At 40.8% G+C, this 15,992-nt stretch overlaps 1 protein-coding gene and 1 long non-coding RNA gene across 20 annotated transcripts in view; one reads left to right on the forward strand and one right to left on the reverse strand.

The window, feature by feature from the left end:
• The window catches only part of HDAC9 (histone deacetylase 9), a 286,849-nt gene extending 271,965 nt beyond the window's left edge, over positions 1 to 14,884 (reverse strand). For 5 of the 19 annotated variants that reach the window (XM_030007865.2, XM_030007863.2, XM_030007862.2 and 2 more), the window contains exons 1-2: positions 14,227 to 14,719; positions 13,689 to 13,751 (exon numbers count right to left, since the gene is read on the reverse strand). In XM_030007865.2, the coding sequence (XP_029863725.1) occupies positions 13,689 to 13,751; positions 14,227 to 14,341 (178 nt within the window). In that variant the 5' untranslated portion in view covers positions 14,342 to 14,719. The other 14 variants (XR_003922556.2, XR_003922557.2, XM_030007864.2 and 11 more) reach the window with 12 other exon arrangements.
• LOC115338877 lies at positions 5,224 to 6,366 on the forward strand. The gene is made up of 3 exons (XR_003922558.2): positions 5,224 to 5,341; positions 5,440 to 5,585; positions 5,975 to 6,366. It is a non-coding gene; the product is annotated as an uncharacterized LOC115338877 (long non-coding RNA).
• Positions 14,885 to 15,992: the final 1,108 nt, after the last annotated feature.

Below are 15,992 nucleotides of genomic sequence, written 5' to 3' on the forward strand. Positions count from 1 at the left end.
ATGTGGTTATAATTGACTAACAATGTTATTTTTTCCCCATAATCTGGTTAAAGATGCACAATAATCTTGGAAGGAATGTTGTATCTATGTAGTCTTCATGGGAAATTAATGCATACCATGAAATGTGGGCATTATAAAATATAACAGGTAAGAAAATAAAAAAAATGTTTGTGTCACTAAGTCTAGCCCTGTGAATTTTGTGACATGACTTCATCTACAAGTAATTTTAATCTGTAGCCAAACAGCTGTAGTTAGTGCTTTAGGTACTGCTTCAGCCTCCTACCTTAGTTATTTATGTCTCTGCTCTCCACAGCTCTTACTACTAGAAAAAAGTTCTAACATCTAAGCTAAACTTTTCTTTTCTTTGCTTCAGGCTATTATTCCATGCTTCACCATCTTTTGAGAACAAATAATTCCCTTCCTTCATTTATATTGTTACCTTGAAGTTATTTATAGCCTGTGCCCATGTCCCTTGAGCTCTCTCTGTTATAGACTATAAATATAGCTCCCTTAATCCCTCTTCATATGTTTTATCCTCTAGTATTTATATCAGATTTGTAATCTTTATATTTTCTTTTCATTTTAAACTCTTTGGACCACAACTACAGACAGTATTGCAAATGAGTGGTAAAGCAAAAATACTTTGTTCATTTTAAATATGATCTGCTTATACTGATATAATTGTGAACACACTAGTCAAGGTTGAAATGCATCAACTACTGTAATTGCTTTAATCTCCTGATATTTTTAAAACAAGTTGTTTTGAATTTAAAGTTTCTAATGTTTTGTCTGAGTTTACAGATTAATCTTACAAAAGATTTAGCAAAAATGATATCAGCCAAACGAAAGCCAGGCATGTAATTTTAAAAGAAGAAAGGGAAAGAGATATTCTTTCCCCATATGTTCTCTCAGAAACTATATCCTCCATTAACAGCCACAACTGAGCCAATTTTTGTTTAAATTTGACTTGTTTTAATCTCAAAGACATTTAGGGAACAAATCAAGTTTGATGCAAACTGACTTTGTAGGATGCAGTTATGAGTTTTGAATTATAATTGCATTCATATTTTGAGACACAAAAGCATAACAAATTCTTTCAAAGGGTTAACAAAACGGTGACTAAACAAGGGTCTGGATTTCAGTGGGGCTGTGACACTTGGTACCGGCTGAGGATCTGGTCCACAGACTTCTCTGGACTTGCAAAATGTCCTTCACAAGGTGTCTCACTGGAGTTTGTGTCCTGCTCTGGCCTTTATGTGAAGTTACAAGACCTCTACCGCTGATCAGAAACAGTTTTAAAGATAAAAAGCATAAGGGAAATAAATATTCTTTCTGAATCTAAGAAAAGGTTGATAGTACAGTGAGGCAATAATAATTGCTATTTTAATAGAGGTCTGGAAAGAAGAATAATGGAAAAAAGATTGATTGGGTTAAAACCACAGATGAAACAAATCTCTTCAGGATATTTCATGGAAGGCTCTGAGGAATGCCAGAGGTCCTCATAAAGCTTTGTGATTGGGAAAAAAAATAGAAGAATTCACTCATTTTTTTTATGTGCACGGTAATTTCTATTGGGAGGAATGAGTGGAATATACTTTACTGCGCTTCATTAACCTTAATATAACCTTAAAAACAGATGGCTGTCATTGCAGACAGCTCAGTGACAACATGTGGTCAATGTACAGCAAGATTCAAACATGAAAACAGGAAGAATAGAAAGCAGGATAAAAGTAAGTTTTCGTATTCATCAACGAGGCTTTGTCATCAGGAATATTCCAGTTTGGTTATCCTATCTCAAAGGGAGCCATGTCAGAAACAGGAAAAGGCTAATTGGATTTAAGATGATTAAGAGCTTGGAAAGACTTCTGTAAGTAGAAAGAGTCTGATTTTCATTTGCACTACTATGCTTTTTTTGCATGGAACACATACTATTTATATCCACTTAAGCATCCATCCATCTTCATTGGAAGAGGAAAACCATATTATAAATGAGAATTATTTGCATAACTACAGGCCTTCTGGGGAGTGCAAGTAAGGGTTATATAACAACAAAGTTGATTTAGTGCAGAAATGTAAGATTAATCTATACAGCCTTTCTCTTTTGCAGAAAGCAACTACTGTCTTCCAGGTAGACTTTATAATTGCATTCATAATCATGAAGTTCAAACATCTGAACATGTTATCTAAGGAGAAAGCTGAGTTTTCTTCTCTCTACTGAGGGTTTGGACAACTAGTCAAATACCAAGTCCTGATAGCTGGACACAACATGCTATTACCTACATAAACGTTACTAACTAATGCTTCTGATTTTCCATTTTGTCCCACGGGGGACACATTCTGTGGCTGTCCCCAGTTCAGACATACAGAATTTCACAGCAAGGGAGCAGCAATGAAAATCTCTCTCCTTTCAGATCTGGCATCTTCTACTTGGGTGTTACTGTGGAGAGCACAGTTGTTTTGAGGGGTTCTGATCCAAAAAACATCTGCACTTTGTGTCGCCAGGCTCAGCACAGCCCAGTGCCAGCCGCAAGAGTCAAACTGTGCTTTCAACTTGAAATTGCACTCAGTAAGAAATGAACAGCAACAATCATGACAACTATATGGTCCTTTTGACCTGCATTTGCTAGCATGTCAGCATCAGAGTTATTTTATGGTTTTGGTTCACATAGGGAAGTATTTGATACAAGTACCTGAGTGGCAACCAGGTAACAGCATCACAGGAAGGAAAATTTTCCTCCCATAACTTGAATTCTACTGATTTCCAGGTTGTCTAGGAAGGATAAAGGCATACTGGACCGCTCTTAGGTTAGAAAAATAAAGGATAGGAGGAATTACAGTGGGAGAATGCCTGGCAAACATTTTCTGCACAAAGAAAGATTACAAAAGACAATGAAGCAGAAATTGAATGCAAGAGCCATGAAGGCTTTCCTGGGGCAGACTATTCACACAGCACCGCACCAGGACTGATATGGTTCAGGAGTGCAGATGGCTACTGCTTCCAGTATGTTCAATTTTGGTGCAGGTTGCTGAAGCCAACACAGATACAATTTTCCACTTATTACGAAAAAACGTGCATTTGTAGGGTGTTTTCCTTTCATACTAACAGATGAAATCTGCCCTGTGGATGATGAAAGGTAATTATTGACAGCTTCATAGGGACAGTATTAGCATAAATTCTACTTAATGGTAAAGTGCTATGTAGTTAACTGGAGCTTAACAAGGTGCTAATTGGGTGTGAAATTTTAGGCTCTGTCCCTTAAATGTTGAGAGGAGCAAGGGGTGTATTCTCTGGGCACGGAAGATTTCCCAGGCAGCAGTTTGACATGTATTTGGGGCCACTGTATGCTGTAGCTGAAGTTGAGAGAAATGGTTGTGCCTCCCCTCCCCGCTCGTGACCCCTCCAACCCCGAGGGTGATGCCCTCCTTCCCCACAAGGCAGCACACACCTGCAGTGGCATAGGGAACCGGGGGGGAGCACATTTTAACCGGGGTCAGCTCTTCACTCCACCATGTGTCCCAGTGGACACATGAATACCTGTGTCGGTACAACGGATGTGACTGTTCAGTGGAGGAAATGAGAGCAAGGGACCAGGGAGAGGATGGGACCGCTGCTCTTCCTTCCCAGCAACACCAGCTGCCATCTCCACAGACCTCCCTCACTCCTACGTACTGAGGACTTACATCTGTATAACCACATACAGAGTATTCACAGATAACAAAAATAAAAAGTTAATAAAAAAAAAAAAAGGAGAAAGAGGAAAATGAAGAGAGAAATAGTCCAGATTTCTACGTTCACTCATGTCTTTCTGAATCTGCAGGAGAACACTAAAGCCTATTTGGCTGCTAAATGTTTTATAACCTGCCCTGCACCTGGAGCTCCCAGGCACTACCAGGACAGACCTAGCAATAGTATTCCTTAGATGGAATAAACAGGTCCTTAAGAATGAGTTCCTGAGGTCTTTGGGGATAAACGTGTGCTGCTGCAGACCTCTGGTTATCTGCAGATGAAGAACGGCAGACACACGGGGAGGTTTACATGATGAGCATCCACCTCCTGTGGGCTGCTAGCCCTGCAGGAGGAAGAAGATCACTTTGCCTTAGGCACTCGTTCAAGCTTACCTGAACTAACTTGTGAAACCCAGAGTTCCTAAAATTTTTAGCAGGTTTTAATACAGCCATACCAAAATGTCCCCAGTGAGGGGGTATGGAGCAAAATTGGTGATAAGTCTATGTATATACATATTCTGTAATTGTATATGCATACCAGTGACAAGTATATACATGTGACCAGTCACCAGAAACAGGCATTCACTCTTAGACGAGGCTTGAGAATTTTAGCCCAAGGGTAATTTTTTCTAAATATTCCCATTTCTAACCATTTATTTTTCTAAACAAAACAGCTGTGTCAGTATTAGCATCCTTAATCATCCATAGCATCACCATTACTTAATTCTGCTGCATTAGCATTCCTTCTTTACTTCTTTGCCTATAGCCCTTTGATGTTGTCATTTGTAATTTTCCTTCTTTCCCCAGTTAAGTTCTCCAGCTGCCCCATTATCACCCTGTATGCATTGGCACGAGAGGAAAAAAAAAAACAGAAAATAAGCACAGAGCTCCGAAAACTGCCTACTAGGCCAAGCAGAAAAGGCAAGATAGGGATGGTGCAGATGGCACAGTGATGGGAATTTATGGCAAAGCTCTGGTGAGATTGTTCTGCAGGTTCTCCAGGAAAGCTGAGATACATTTGGCGGGGGGGAGGGAGCAGGGATTTTGGTATGGTGAGATGCAGCAGAATTTATAGTGTGCGCATAAACAGACTCAGTGTCCTACACCTCTCCCTCTCCCAAACAAATTACTCATTCTCAGACAAAAAAAACCCAGAAAAATAGTCTGTAAAATGGCAAAGGAAATCCCTGAAGACTTGCCTACTGTGTGATTACAAGAGTAACACAGTCCTGAGTTGTTTTTAATAACTTTTGTTGATTCTAAAATATTCCTCCTTCCCCATGTATTCTTCATTATGGCTTTGGAGTGGGGTTTTTGACAGAAACTTCTCTCACCTCAGTTGAAGTTAATTGTTTTCATAACTGTTTTCACCTGTATTTTTCTTCTGTTGGACAGTTAGAACCGTACTTCAAACTCCCCTGGTTTCCACCTCCCACATAGTTCTCTTGTATCTTCAGTGCCTTCCTCACCCTCTCTCACAACAGTATTTTAACACAGGAAGTGCTTGCATAGCTCATCTCTGCACTACTACTCCATATATAAACTTCTCTCGTATTTTCTTCAAACCTCTTTGCCCCCTGTCAGTCCTTCCCTCACGCTCCTTGAAGAAACTTAGGTAAGACCTACTATTTCCTATGGAATTCCTTCTATGATAACTATTGCCAATTCTTAAAAGAAACAATAGAGAAAAACTTTATGCTTCTTCTGAAACAGATCCTGTAGGAAAAACAGTGACAGCAGATAAAAGGATGCCAACTTTCTGACGTGTGCGTGGGAATGAGTGGATCTGTCTTTGGAGTCTGGAACAGTTTTGAGCATATGCAAGACTCAGGCTGGTGAGCATGTGCCGGACTCCCGAGGTAAAGTGGTCTCCTGAATTTAGGTCCTACTAGATTTCAGCAGCTGCTGTGCAAGGATTTTTATGACGAGCATTTTGAGGCATCTAAGTAATTTCTATATAGTCTTTTAACAATATGTATCTACATGTAAAAGTAGATATGTTAATATAAAGACTCATACTGATGATTTTCCTTTTGCTATTTCTTACACCATTCTGTGCCTCATACTAATTCCATCACTATTCATGTCAGCATGAAATCCTCAAAAATCTAGGCATTTTATTTTATGTTTCTTGGTGATATTGTAATATCTGTATTCTTTTATGCATTATAAAACTTCAGGGTCAGATTCAAACTAGCATATCAAAAACTTGAACAGTCCAGGAGGTTTACTTCTTTTGTATCCATAGGAAAAAGACTTCACAAGGCTTAGGAAAAACACATGTTCTTCAATAGGGATGTTGATCTAGAGATCAAACAAGTAGATGAAGAGAACTAAGAACTTACTGTCTCTGCAAGAAAAGGAGTTGTGAACAGGTAAATAAAAGACCATCATTAACATTTTACTGAATGTAAACAGGAGTAGCAAACACCAAAAAGAGTGGCTATGTAAGATTGAACACTAACAGTCTGTTTTCCCTACTCCCTTTCATACTGTTACTGCGCAACACCAACAAGGTGGTGGCCTTGGGCACCAAGAAAGAAAAAGGAAACTTGGATTAAGAACAGAACAATTGCGGGAAATTATTAAATTAACATTAAGTTTCCTCATTATTCCATTCCAGACTTCAGTGAAATTGAATAGCTGTGGTTCCTCCCTGTGGCATGCATACCTTCAACCACAGGGATCATGAAAGAGAATAATAGTCTTTAATTGTAAAAACATGATTTATATATTTGGCATTTTCAAAGAATTCATTCCGTTCCTTCTCTTGTCTCCCTTTGATGATACACAGTTTCATTACTAGAAGGAACGTGTTATCATTAGAATAAAGCATCCTGCATTTCAAGCACATTCATCCACAAAGGGCTTGAATTCTTGGAGCTCTTGTCGTGTTTGTATACTCCACAAGCTGGAAGGAGTTTACAACCAGGAGACACAAAACAAAAAAAACCAGATGTGTTGGCTATGCTCAGATTATGCTAAATGCCAAAGTACCTTTACAGTCATGCACAGAACTGCCAGCCTGACAAAAAGAAACGAGCTGCTTATTATATAATGGGAGTTAAACCAGCACCGTATCATTCAACCATGCAAAGGCTTCCACCGATTTTGCAAGCCTTTTTACACCGGTAACTTTCTGAAGTAGAACAAATCAGGTGCCCCCTGATTACACCCTGAATGTGCACAATGACAGAAACACGCCATTTATTTAGGGGAGAAAGGTAAAAAAGGAATGATGGAGTTCATTAGAAAATTAAAATCCATTAACATTTCACTATTTTATAAATTGCCAGCTTCCTGAGCAACAACGACAGTCAGAAGCTGCACCGACACCCCAGCTGAAGATCTGCCACTTCACTGTTTTTGCTGCTCTTTACTAAACTGTCACTAAAAGCTTGCTCCTAGTTAAACACATGCAAGCACAAAGATCCCAGTGAACTTCCCTAGGAGAGAACATGCCTCACTGTGTTTCTGAATGACAACTCTGCTTTAGGATTCAAGTTTTTCCAGTGAGCAGAAATGTTTGTGAAGCAGCCATAAAGAATGGTTTGCTAAAAACGTGTCAGTTTGCTGAAGCTTCCTGCTATGTCTGTGAAAAGCACCTAGAAGGCTAATTGAACAGCAGACATCACTTTTATGTAACAAAACTAGAGGGGTCCATTTTGGAGGAGCTGTGTGCATATGTAACATGTTCACACTGAACATGGAGCTTAACGGTGCCAGCCCCTAAAAATAGCACCTGGATATCCTTGTTCTCAGTAACCACAACCCCATCTTCTCCGTTGTTCAGCACATCGATCTGGCACCCCTCTCCCTCCTCCAGAAGAGACAGGAGCGGTGGTACCCTGAGGTACCTCATTTTAATAGAAGTGGGGGAGATAAAGAGGATGTTTGCATCTGCTGCAAGCACACATTTTAAACAATATCCCTGCCCCTCAGCAGGCAGTTATCATGTTGTTTTGGCAGCAGGAAGGAATCTGTGGTTTTTCTTGAATGTTGCTCTTCTTTATTTAAACTACCAGAAATAAAGCAAAAATGACAGAATGCTCTGTCTATAAATAATCATTCCGGTGTACAGTTATATTAGGAGGTAACTCAGATGGCATGATAACGCCTAACAGGCTAATCTTAGACCTGTAATGCCATAAGATGAAAATAACTAGGCTAAGAATAACTGACCCAGAGGATTCAGCCTGTTAAAGAGATCCACAGAACTGGGCATTTTAGATTGTCATGTGTTTAACAATAATATCTGCCAATTAGTTTCTCTACAATATTTTGCATTGTACCCACCATATAAAAAATGCACCCACGACAGTAGTTGGGAAAGGTTAAAATGCAATGACACCTGAAACCTTTCCCATCATCATAGTCCCCATCATACCAAAACCTGAAATTAATGTGTACATACACGTTTGCAGGCTATCTATCTATTCTGCTTTCTCACAGCTTTTGCTTTCCCTGCAAAGACTGTGCAGCAGAAAGGGGCTGGGCAGTCGGTACAGAAACAGAGGTCTGATTAAAGCTCTGGTAGTAGGAAGAGTTACAAGTGTTCCTAATATCTAATGCAAATCTTAATGAACTAAATTGATTCTATACATAGTTTTACAGGAGGGAACACTATGGCTGAAACTGTGTGCATTTGAGTGCAGTGCAAACCAATACGTGTTCTAAAGCTTAACAGCTAAAATAATAAACAGCTGAAGTAAAAAGCTCTTTTCCAATAAAGTGATTTAGCTCAACACACCAAAGAGAAGGGAGCTAGAGTCCTAGTGCCAGTACTGGTGAGCCTCTGTATTAAATGCAGTGTTTAATGGTAGCAGGAAAGATGCTCAAAGAGGTTTTGAAATTATGTTCTGCGTTCTTTTTTATTTACTTTCCAGCTTTTGCAGCTTGCTATTCTTGTCAATCTTGTAGTTTGAAATTCTTATTCCAGGCTTTTCCCACAACCTATACATGTATCTTCTAATACAAAGTAAGACTGTCAGGTAATCACATGGCTCCAGAAGCTGGGACTTAAATAAAAAGAAAGAAAGAAAAAGCAGTGTTACAGCATTAGAGGGCACATGAAGTTGGCAACATTGGTCTGTACTCAATGTCTTCTCAATAACGCAAAACAGAGAAAGCAGCTTCATTCCATTTTGCCACATTTTTGTTCAACTGAATTCATAACCAATGTCTTGTCCAGCATACATTACTGGGCAGAGCCTCTACTCAAAACCAGTGAGATTTTAACCATGAAAGACCTGCAGGTCTGTGTTGCTTGTCTCTCCTCGCTGTATTGTTAAGGCTAAGACCTTACTCTTCCATAACAATTAATTAAAAAACTTCAGCTAGTACTACGAAGCACCAGATTTTCTTCTACCTAACCTTTACAATAGGCATTGAAAAAGCCTCTCTGGCTGTGATGCAGAACTTCCCTGAACTGAATTTTCACACTCAATTTTTTCATTACTCTGAAGAGAATCACAAAGTAAAAGCTCGGCATATTCATTCTTGCTCTCTCTGAAGAGTTATTGCCTGAGATACCACATATGCAACATTTTGTATCTGTAAGGAGTTTACATTACCCAATTCAGATATGCAAATATGACAAGTTTTTCATGAATATCAGAGCAAATCTTTAAATGAATTTGCTTTCTGGAATCTCTCTGCAGGAACGGTTGAGCAGGTGAAAGTTTTGTTTGGCCAGAAAAAAATGGGAGAGCAAATACCAAAGAATTTTCCCTGAAGGCAATATAAATGCATGTGTACAAACTTGTATACGTGGTCATGGGGCCACATGATAGATACAACGTATGAGATAAATTTTGTACATCGGGGTTTACAGAAAATAGCCTATGAGGACCTGTCAACCCACGTAAATGATGCGTGTAGCATTGATTCTGTCATTTATATTCAAGTGACACAGCTGGAATTTCCTGTCTGGTGCAGAGAATAAAATGCTGCGACTACATTCACTTACTACGTATGTGAAATTGCAGGTGTTTTGCAAGCCTGTAGATAGATTAAGTCAATCAAATTAATCATTCTAAATCACTATATTCCCTTTAGAGTAGTTTTGCTCTATAGATTCCTGACCCTGACAGGTATCATTTTCCGTATTTCACAGAACAGTTAGCTGACCTAAGCAGGATTGCGTAACTTGCTCAGGTCACCTGTCAACTCAGTGAGGAGCCAAGGCTTTAAGCTCAAGATCTCCTTGAACTCTTGATTTTTCAACACAACAGCTTTGGGCAGGAAGCAGAGGATGCCTTATCCAATAAAAGCCAAGATGGAATTTAGGCAGGCCAGTGCAAGGCTGTACATCAAAATATGGCCACTGAGGCAAACGTAGCAAACTTACCCTTTGGAAAGACAGCTCAGTATATTAAACCACCATAAATTAATGAACTCAGCAGTACTTCTTAAAGCTCCACATCTGCAGACACCATGGCTAGGCAGGTTCTATCTTCTCCTTCACACAAGTGACATCTATTTGAGTAATGTAGCCCTGCATTAGTTATTTATTGACTACATTTTAATGAGCATTCTTGCCACGAACTGTGCTGCACCAAATGCTTTTTTTCAAGGACTTACAGATTATTACTTGTATTGTGGTAAGATAGTAAGGCCAGCTGAATGCTAGGGTCCGCTGTGGAATTGCACAGACATGGAAGTTGAGACTTTGGGGGTAAAATAAAAGCAACAGCATAGTTAAATAGTAATTCCAGCTAAACAAGAGGCTTTAGACTCCAGATCTACTCTTTAAATCGTGAAACTAAAATAATTATGTTATCAAATAAGAATACACCAGCATCATTTTCTTAAAAAAAGATGCACAGCACTTACTGCTGCATTTTAGAGCAACAGTACCATATGGGAGAATCTAGTTCAGTCTTCTCAAGATAGCTGAAACTGCTCTCTGCAGTAAGGTGTAGGTGTCTGCAAATTACACAGCTTCTTGAGTCAGTGCCGATCTAGATCGCTCCATTCATAATTAGACATTTGATTGGTACCTATCCAGATCATCTCATTCATAGTATGATTTACAAGCAGGGATGGAGACAGACAGGCAAAGCAGTAATTGAGGGAATACCAGAAGAACTGCTTCACATGACAGAAGTATTTCCTATGCCTGCTATTGTCAGAAATTCCTCAGATCGTTTGCTTTGCAAATACATATCCATTGGCCATTGAATCTGTCCTCTTTGGGGATGGCTCCAGCCCAGTTTAAAATCAGAGTTGGATAATACATGCCCTTTGCATCTGGAAACTAGCAAATCTAAAAATCCATTGAGCGTTTAAGTTGTGCTTGCTTCAAAGAATTCAAGAATATAAAAAATGCAGAGTGTGAATGTTCAGGGATCTGTGCTTAAATATGTGCAACTTTTTTACCCAAGCAAAAGACACATACATGTAAGTGAAGATAACTCTAAAGTAAGGACACTGCGATAAGCAAAATTTAAATGACTGATTCTACTCCAAACACTAGAGCACATCATCATACCCTGGCTATTTCCTTCTCCCCTATATGCAGCATAGAGGGAGACAATACCTGAAAAGTTACCATGCCTGATCCTGCAAGACCCTGAACTTGAGGGGACTGAAGGTAATTGGCCACAGTACCAGGCTTTGCGGTTTCATGTGACATGAATTAAACTGCAGACTATGTACAATGTCAACTACTTGCAGTCTAGTTCTGTATTTTAAAGGCCAACAGAAACACCGAGGAATATTTTTTGTTCTACAGAATATATATTTAAACATCTTTTACCTGGATAATGTTCTTGACAAAGTTGTTTGTTTTGTTTGGGTTTTGTTTTTTTTTTTTTTTTAAGTCTAAAAACCCCCTCTATTCTACTTGGTGCTACAGGGGAAATTGTGCATGTTATATGGGCCTAATGTAGTATCAGATAAGAACCCACTGTTACATGATATTCTTGTCTCCAGTGAAGAAAAGGAGAGCTATAAACTTACAGAAAATTACCTCCCTTTCTTGTGTTTCAAATGAGAAAATTGCTATTACTCAGGCAACATTAGTTGGCAGTTACAAGGTAGCACAGTGAGCTAAAAAAACAGATTTTCACTTGTGTACAGCTAACTTCAACTTGACATAGTATTAAAAAAAAACAACTGGAGGGAGGGGAAGCAGTCAGTCTTATCTCTTTCACCAATACAAAAGCACTGGACACCTGCTGAGCTGCTCAGGAAAACCAGAGAAAAGCAGTAATTCTTGAGCAAGAGGTCGACATTGCAGATGGCTTTGCAGAACTATAACACTTTCAGAGAAACTTCTGCTTTTACCCACTGTCTTTGCTAGAGCTTCATTGTTCCTATTTGTAAACAAGCCTTTCACCTGATTTCTGTCCTTGACAAAGGAACTGCAATTGGTGATCAACATCTCTTCTAAGAAGTTAGGGAAATAATAAATTCTTTGAGACATGCAAAAAGAAACAAACCAACCCAGCAGCTTTATAAAGGAATAGAAAAATTGCCCATCTTAAACATTACCAGTTGGAAGTCTCCATTCCCCTTAGGTATTCTCATTATTTTAACGTGCACATAACAGCTTTTCAATCTCTCATTCCCTCGTTCAGTCTATAATCATTATGAGGTAGCCTTGGCTTTCTATATTGAAAAACACTAATCATGAGGTTAAGACATATCTGTCTTTTCTAACAGGAAAGATATTACCATTTGACACACTCTCTCACAATTTATTTTCATATCTGAAACTAGAAGTCTGCTCTAAAATTGTATGGAAGAAACTCAGGTAAACCTTTAAGTTCTTTTTCTATAAAGCAGGAAAAGAAAGGGTTTTTTTAAAAAAACAAACAAACAAGGGCTCAACAGGTATACCAAAACAGGCAATATGTGAAGAGGGCTGTGGTCTACACACATAATTAATCTTAAAAACTGAGAAGCACTGCCAAGTTTTGTGAAACCAAAAGCAAAAGAAAAAGAAAAAGGGGGGTAAACTAAGACTAAAGTACATGTAAACAATTCACCCTGCATTCTACATATATGTCCTCTATAAAGCCAACATTATGAAAAACAAAGTCAGAAATCTAGGATTAAAAAGGTACAAAACAGATAACATTTTGCCTCAAAAGACAAGAGTTTCAGCCCAATAAAAACAGAACGGGACTTCACAGAGTTTAAGAGAGAATGGGCAAGAGTAACCTGAAATTTCGACCTTTTTAGCCTGTCTAAATTGACACTTTATCTGAATGGCAACAATTCTTCCAACTTAATTCATCCTCAGTACATTATTTGCAGGTTTCAAACACAGCTAGCAAAGAAACTAGAAAATACAAGGGTAGCTTCAAATACATGAGGAAACATCCAGTGTTCTTTCAGAGCAGCTTTGAAATACCTTCTTTAAAAAAGACATCCAATTTACATCTCAGTGAGTCATTACATATGACTACCATTGCCAGGTTCACAAATATTTTTAAAGTATCAAAATAAGCCATGCATATTAAAGACATGTTAAAGTAACACTGTAATGAAAAGCGAAAGGGATTAGTATTAAACTCCCTTTATATGCAAACCGGAGAAAAGGAAACTCGCAGAAAGACCAAATCCTGTTTACAATAGACATATGACCAGAATTGCCTATGAGGGGCTCTAACTGCATCCTCCTGACAAGGTCTGCCTGAGGAAGCCTCTCTCTGTGAATAAGCCTGTGCCACGAGCCCCATTTTGCAACCACGCAACAAAACAAACAAGGAATCCCAAACTAGATTTCAGTTCTGAGCATTTTGCTCTGGCTGGAAAGCAGCAGACTGAAGGAGACAAACTCCCCGCAGAAGCAGCAGCTGCTATCTGACATACTACCATAATTATTTAACAACAACTTACATAAAGCCCACAAAAATAAAGTCACTTCTTTAAAGGAAGGGTGTTTTCTTGTCGTGCTAGGCTGTATTTTCCCAGTCAGCCACTGAAGTCTGAGGTACGGAGCTGTCTCTTACCTGAGCTGATCATACTGTGCATTCTTTGCTGAGCCAAGAGCTGTTCACGTCCAGAAACCCCATCTGAGGAAAAACACGATTCACTCTCGTAAATTGTTTGCAGCATATTCCAACTGGTCTGCACTTCAGCTACACGAGAGATTCATCACTGCACTTGCACAGGGGCGTCAGGCACGACCCTCTGCGGTCCTACCTCCTCCAGCGAGGGTTGTAAGATAATACGCTTCGGCAATTAGCAACGTTTAAGGATTTGCACAAGTATCTATCGGGAGAGGGAAAAAACCCCAAATCCACGCTCGGCAGCCCCCGCCCGCTGGAAGGGAGCCGTGAGTGCGCAGGGGGCTGTGCGCTGCCGAGTTTGAGCAGTTGCGTTCGGGCAGCCAACGGCAGGTGGAAGAAGAAATGAAGAAATATCTCTGCGCTTCGGGCTTTCTGGCAGGGCGGGGAGGGGGGGGAAACACAGCCTCTTAAAAACCATCAAACCAAAGCAGCCACCTTTCCAGGGACCGGGAGGCCCCGAGGGTTTAGCCTGAATTACCCCAGCCCGGACCAGTGTTGCTGTCCCCGCGCCCCTCTCCTCTCCCTGGCCGGCTCTCCCTCGGCCGGGCGGCTGGACGAAGTTGGCGGGAGCAGCAGCGATAACTCATTTGCATTTGAATCGACACCCGCGTGGCCCAGCGGCGGCAGAAATAGAACAATGGCCGGCCTGAGCCAAAAATAGGTCAAGCATGGCCGGGTGATTGGAGCCTGCATTAATGCGTTTAAAAATACCACAGCAAACACAGCTGTCCAGTCTCTGTCTTTCAAACTGCCTGCCGTCCTCCCTCCGCTGCTCGGCCTCGAGCGCGATTAACCCCTTCCCCCTGCCCAGCCCGTTTCGGTGGGAGAAGCCAGGGAGGGAGGAAGGGAAGGCAGGGAGCGGGGCAGAAACGCTCCTCGCCCGCGACTCGCGCCCCTCTCCCTCCTTGCCCTCCCCCAGGGAGTATTTTGTGAAAAGCGAGCAAAACGCCACGGCCTCTATCAGTCCTAAAATAACGCCGGGAGGTTTTGCTGGCAATGTGGTTTCTGCCTCACCCACGCGCAGCCATCCTGCTGTTCTATTTTTGCTGCCCGTTTCTCTGGCTACGCCGCAGTTGGCTTTGGCGGGGGAGCCGGGCTGCTGCCTGCTCCCTGCAGGACCTGCAGCCGCCTCGGGAGAGGCGATTTCTGAAGCTAATCGCGCTGGGGAGGGGAGCAGAAGGTGGGGGCAGATGTTAATGAGGGACCGGGTTTTGTGCGCGCAGTTATAAGCAGCCTTTCCGTATTTAGCACGCTTGATATAATTCTTATAGTAAGTCACCAGTTGTGGCACAGCATGTTAGACACGCTTACCGACTATGCACTATTCGGTTGACTTGCTAAAATTTGGAGAGGGGCTGAGCAGCTCACACTTATTTTTAGAAGCATTAGGCAATTTGCACGGCGCCTTTCTCAGTTTTACAAGATGATGTGGTTTCAGAAGAGCAGAGTTTGACAGCGTATCAGACAAGAGCAGCATGCTCTTCTGCGTCTTGGCAGGTTTCACGCATACTATGTGAAGTTTATTTTTCATAATGATATCTCAAAAGTTGTGTATCTTCTTTGCTGATTAATATACCTACAGGTAGATAAGTTTCATTTCACTGTTAAAGATGGTACTTTACTCCTCTGGGTCCTGCTCTGCCTCGTAGCACTTGTTACACAGCCTGTCGCTACCTACATACATGATAGAGCGGCCTGACCACTCACCTACCAAAATTACAAGTCCCCTTCCATGTCCCTGCTCTAGGGGAGCAACAATGGCCACAGGGACAGGATGCCTCACTGTAATCAAGAAGCCAATACAGAGGTCATCTCGGAGCTTTCTAGAAATCCACCAGATTCTCAACTATCTCCAGCATTATTTTGCTCCTGAAGACACAAGAATCTGCCCAATACTTGAGGCTCGGTTCTGCCTTTTGGTGAAGGATTGTCTGTCTGCTCTTCAACTAACACAATAGATCGTAGCCAAAGGCAATTTTTTTTTTTTTTTTTTAAACTTCTCAATTGGTTTACTGAAGAAAAGATTCACACTAACAAAGTACTGTGACACTCCTGTGACGTTTGGATACATGATGGCACCTAGGAGGTCTGTGGCTCAAGTCTCCTCCATCACCCCAAACCTTTGCTTCCTCCGTGTGCCAAATGACCTGGTCCTGCTGAAGAGTTAGGATTTGTCCCCTGGATAGACAGAGACCGCAGCAGCTCACGACAGGGTTTTCCCCACAGGATCCTCAAGTTAGCACC

The sequence above is a fragment of the Aquila chrysaetos genome, chromosome 3, assembly GCF_900496995.4.
Source record: "Aquila chrysaetos chrysaetos chromosome 3, bAquChr1.4, whole genome shotgun sequence".
In the NCBI taxonomy this organism is placed as follows: Eukaryota; Metazoa; Chordata; class Aves; order Accipitriformes; family Accipitridae; genus Aquila; species Aquila chrysaetos.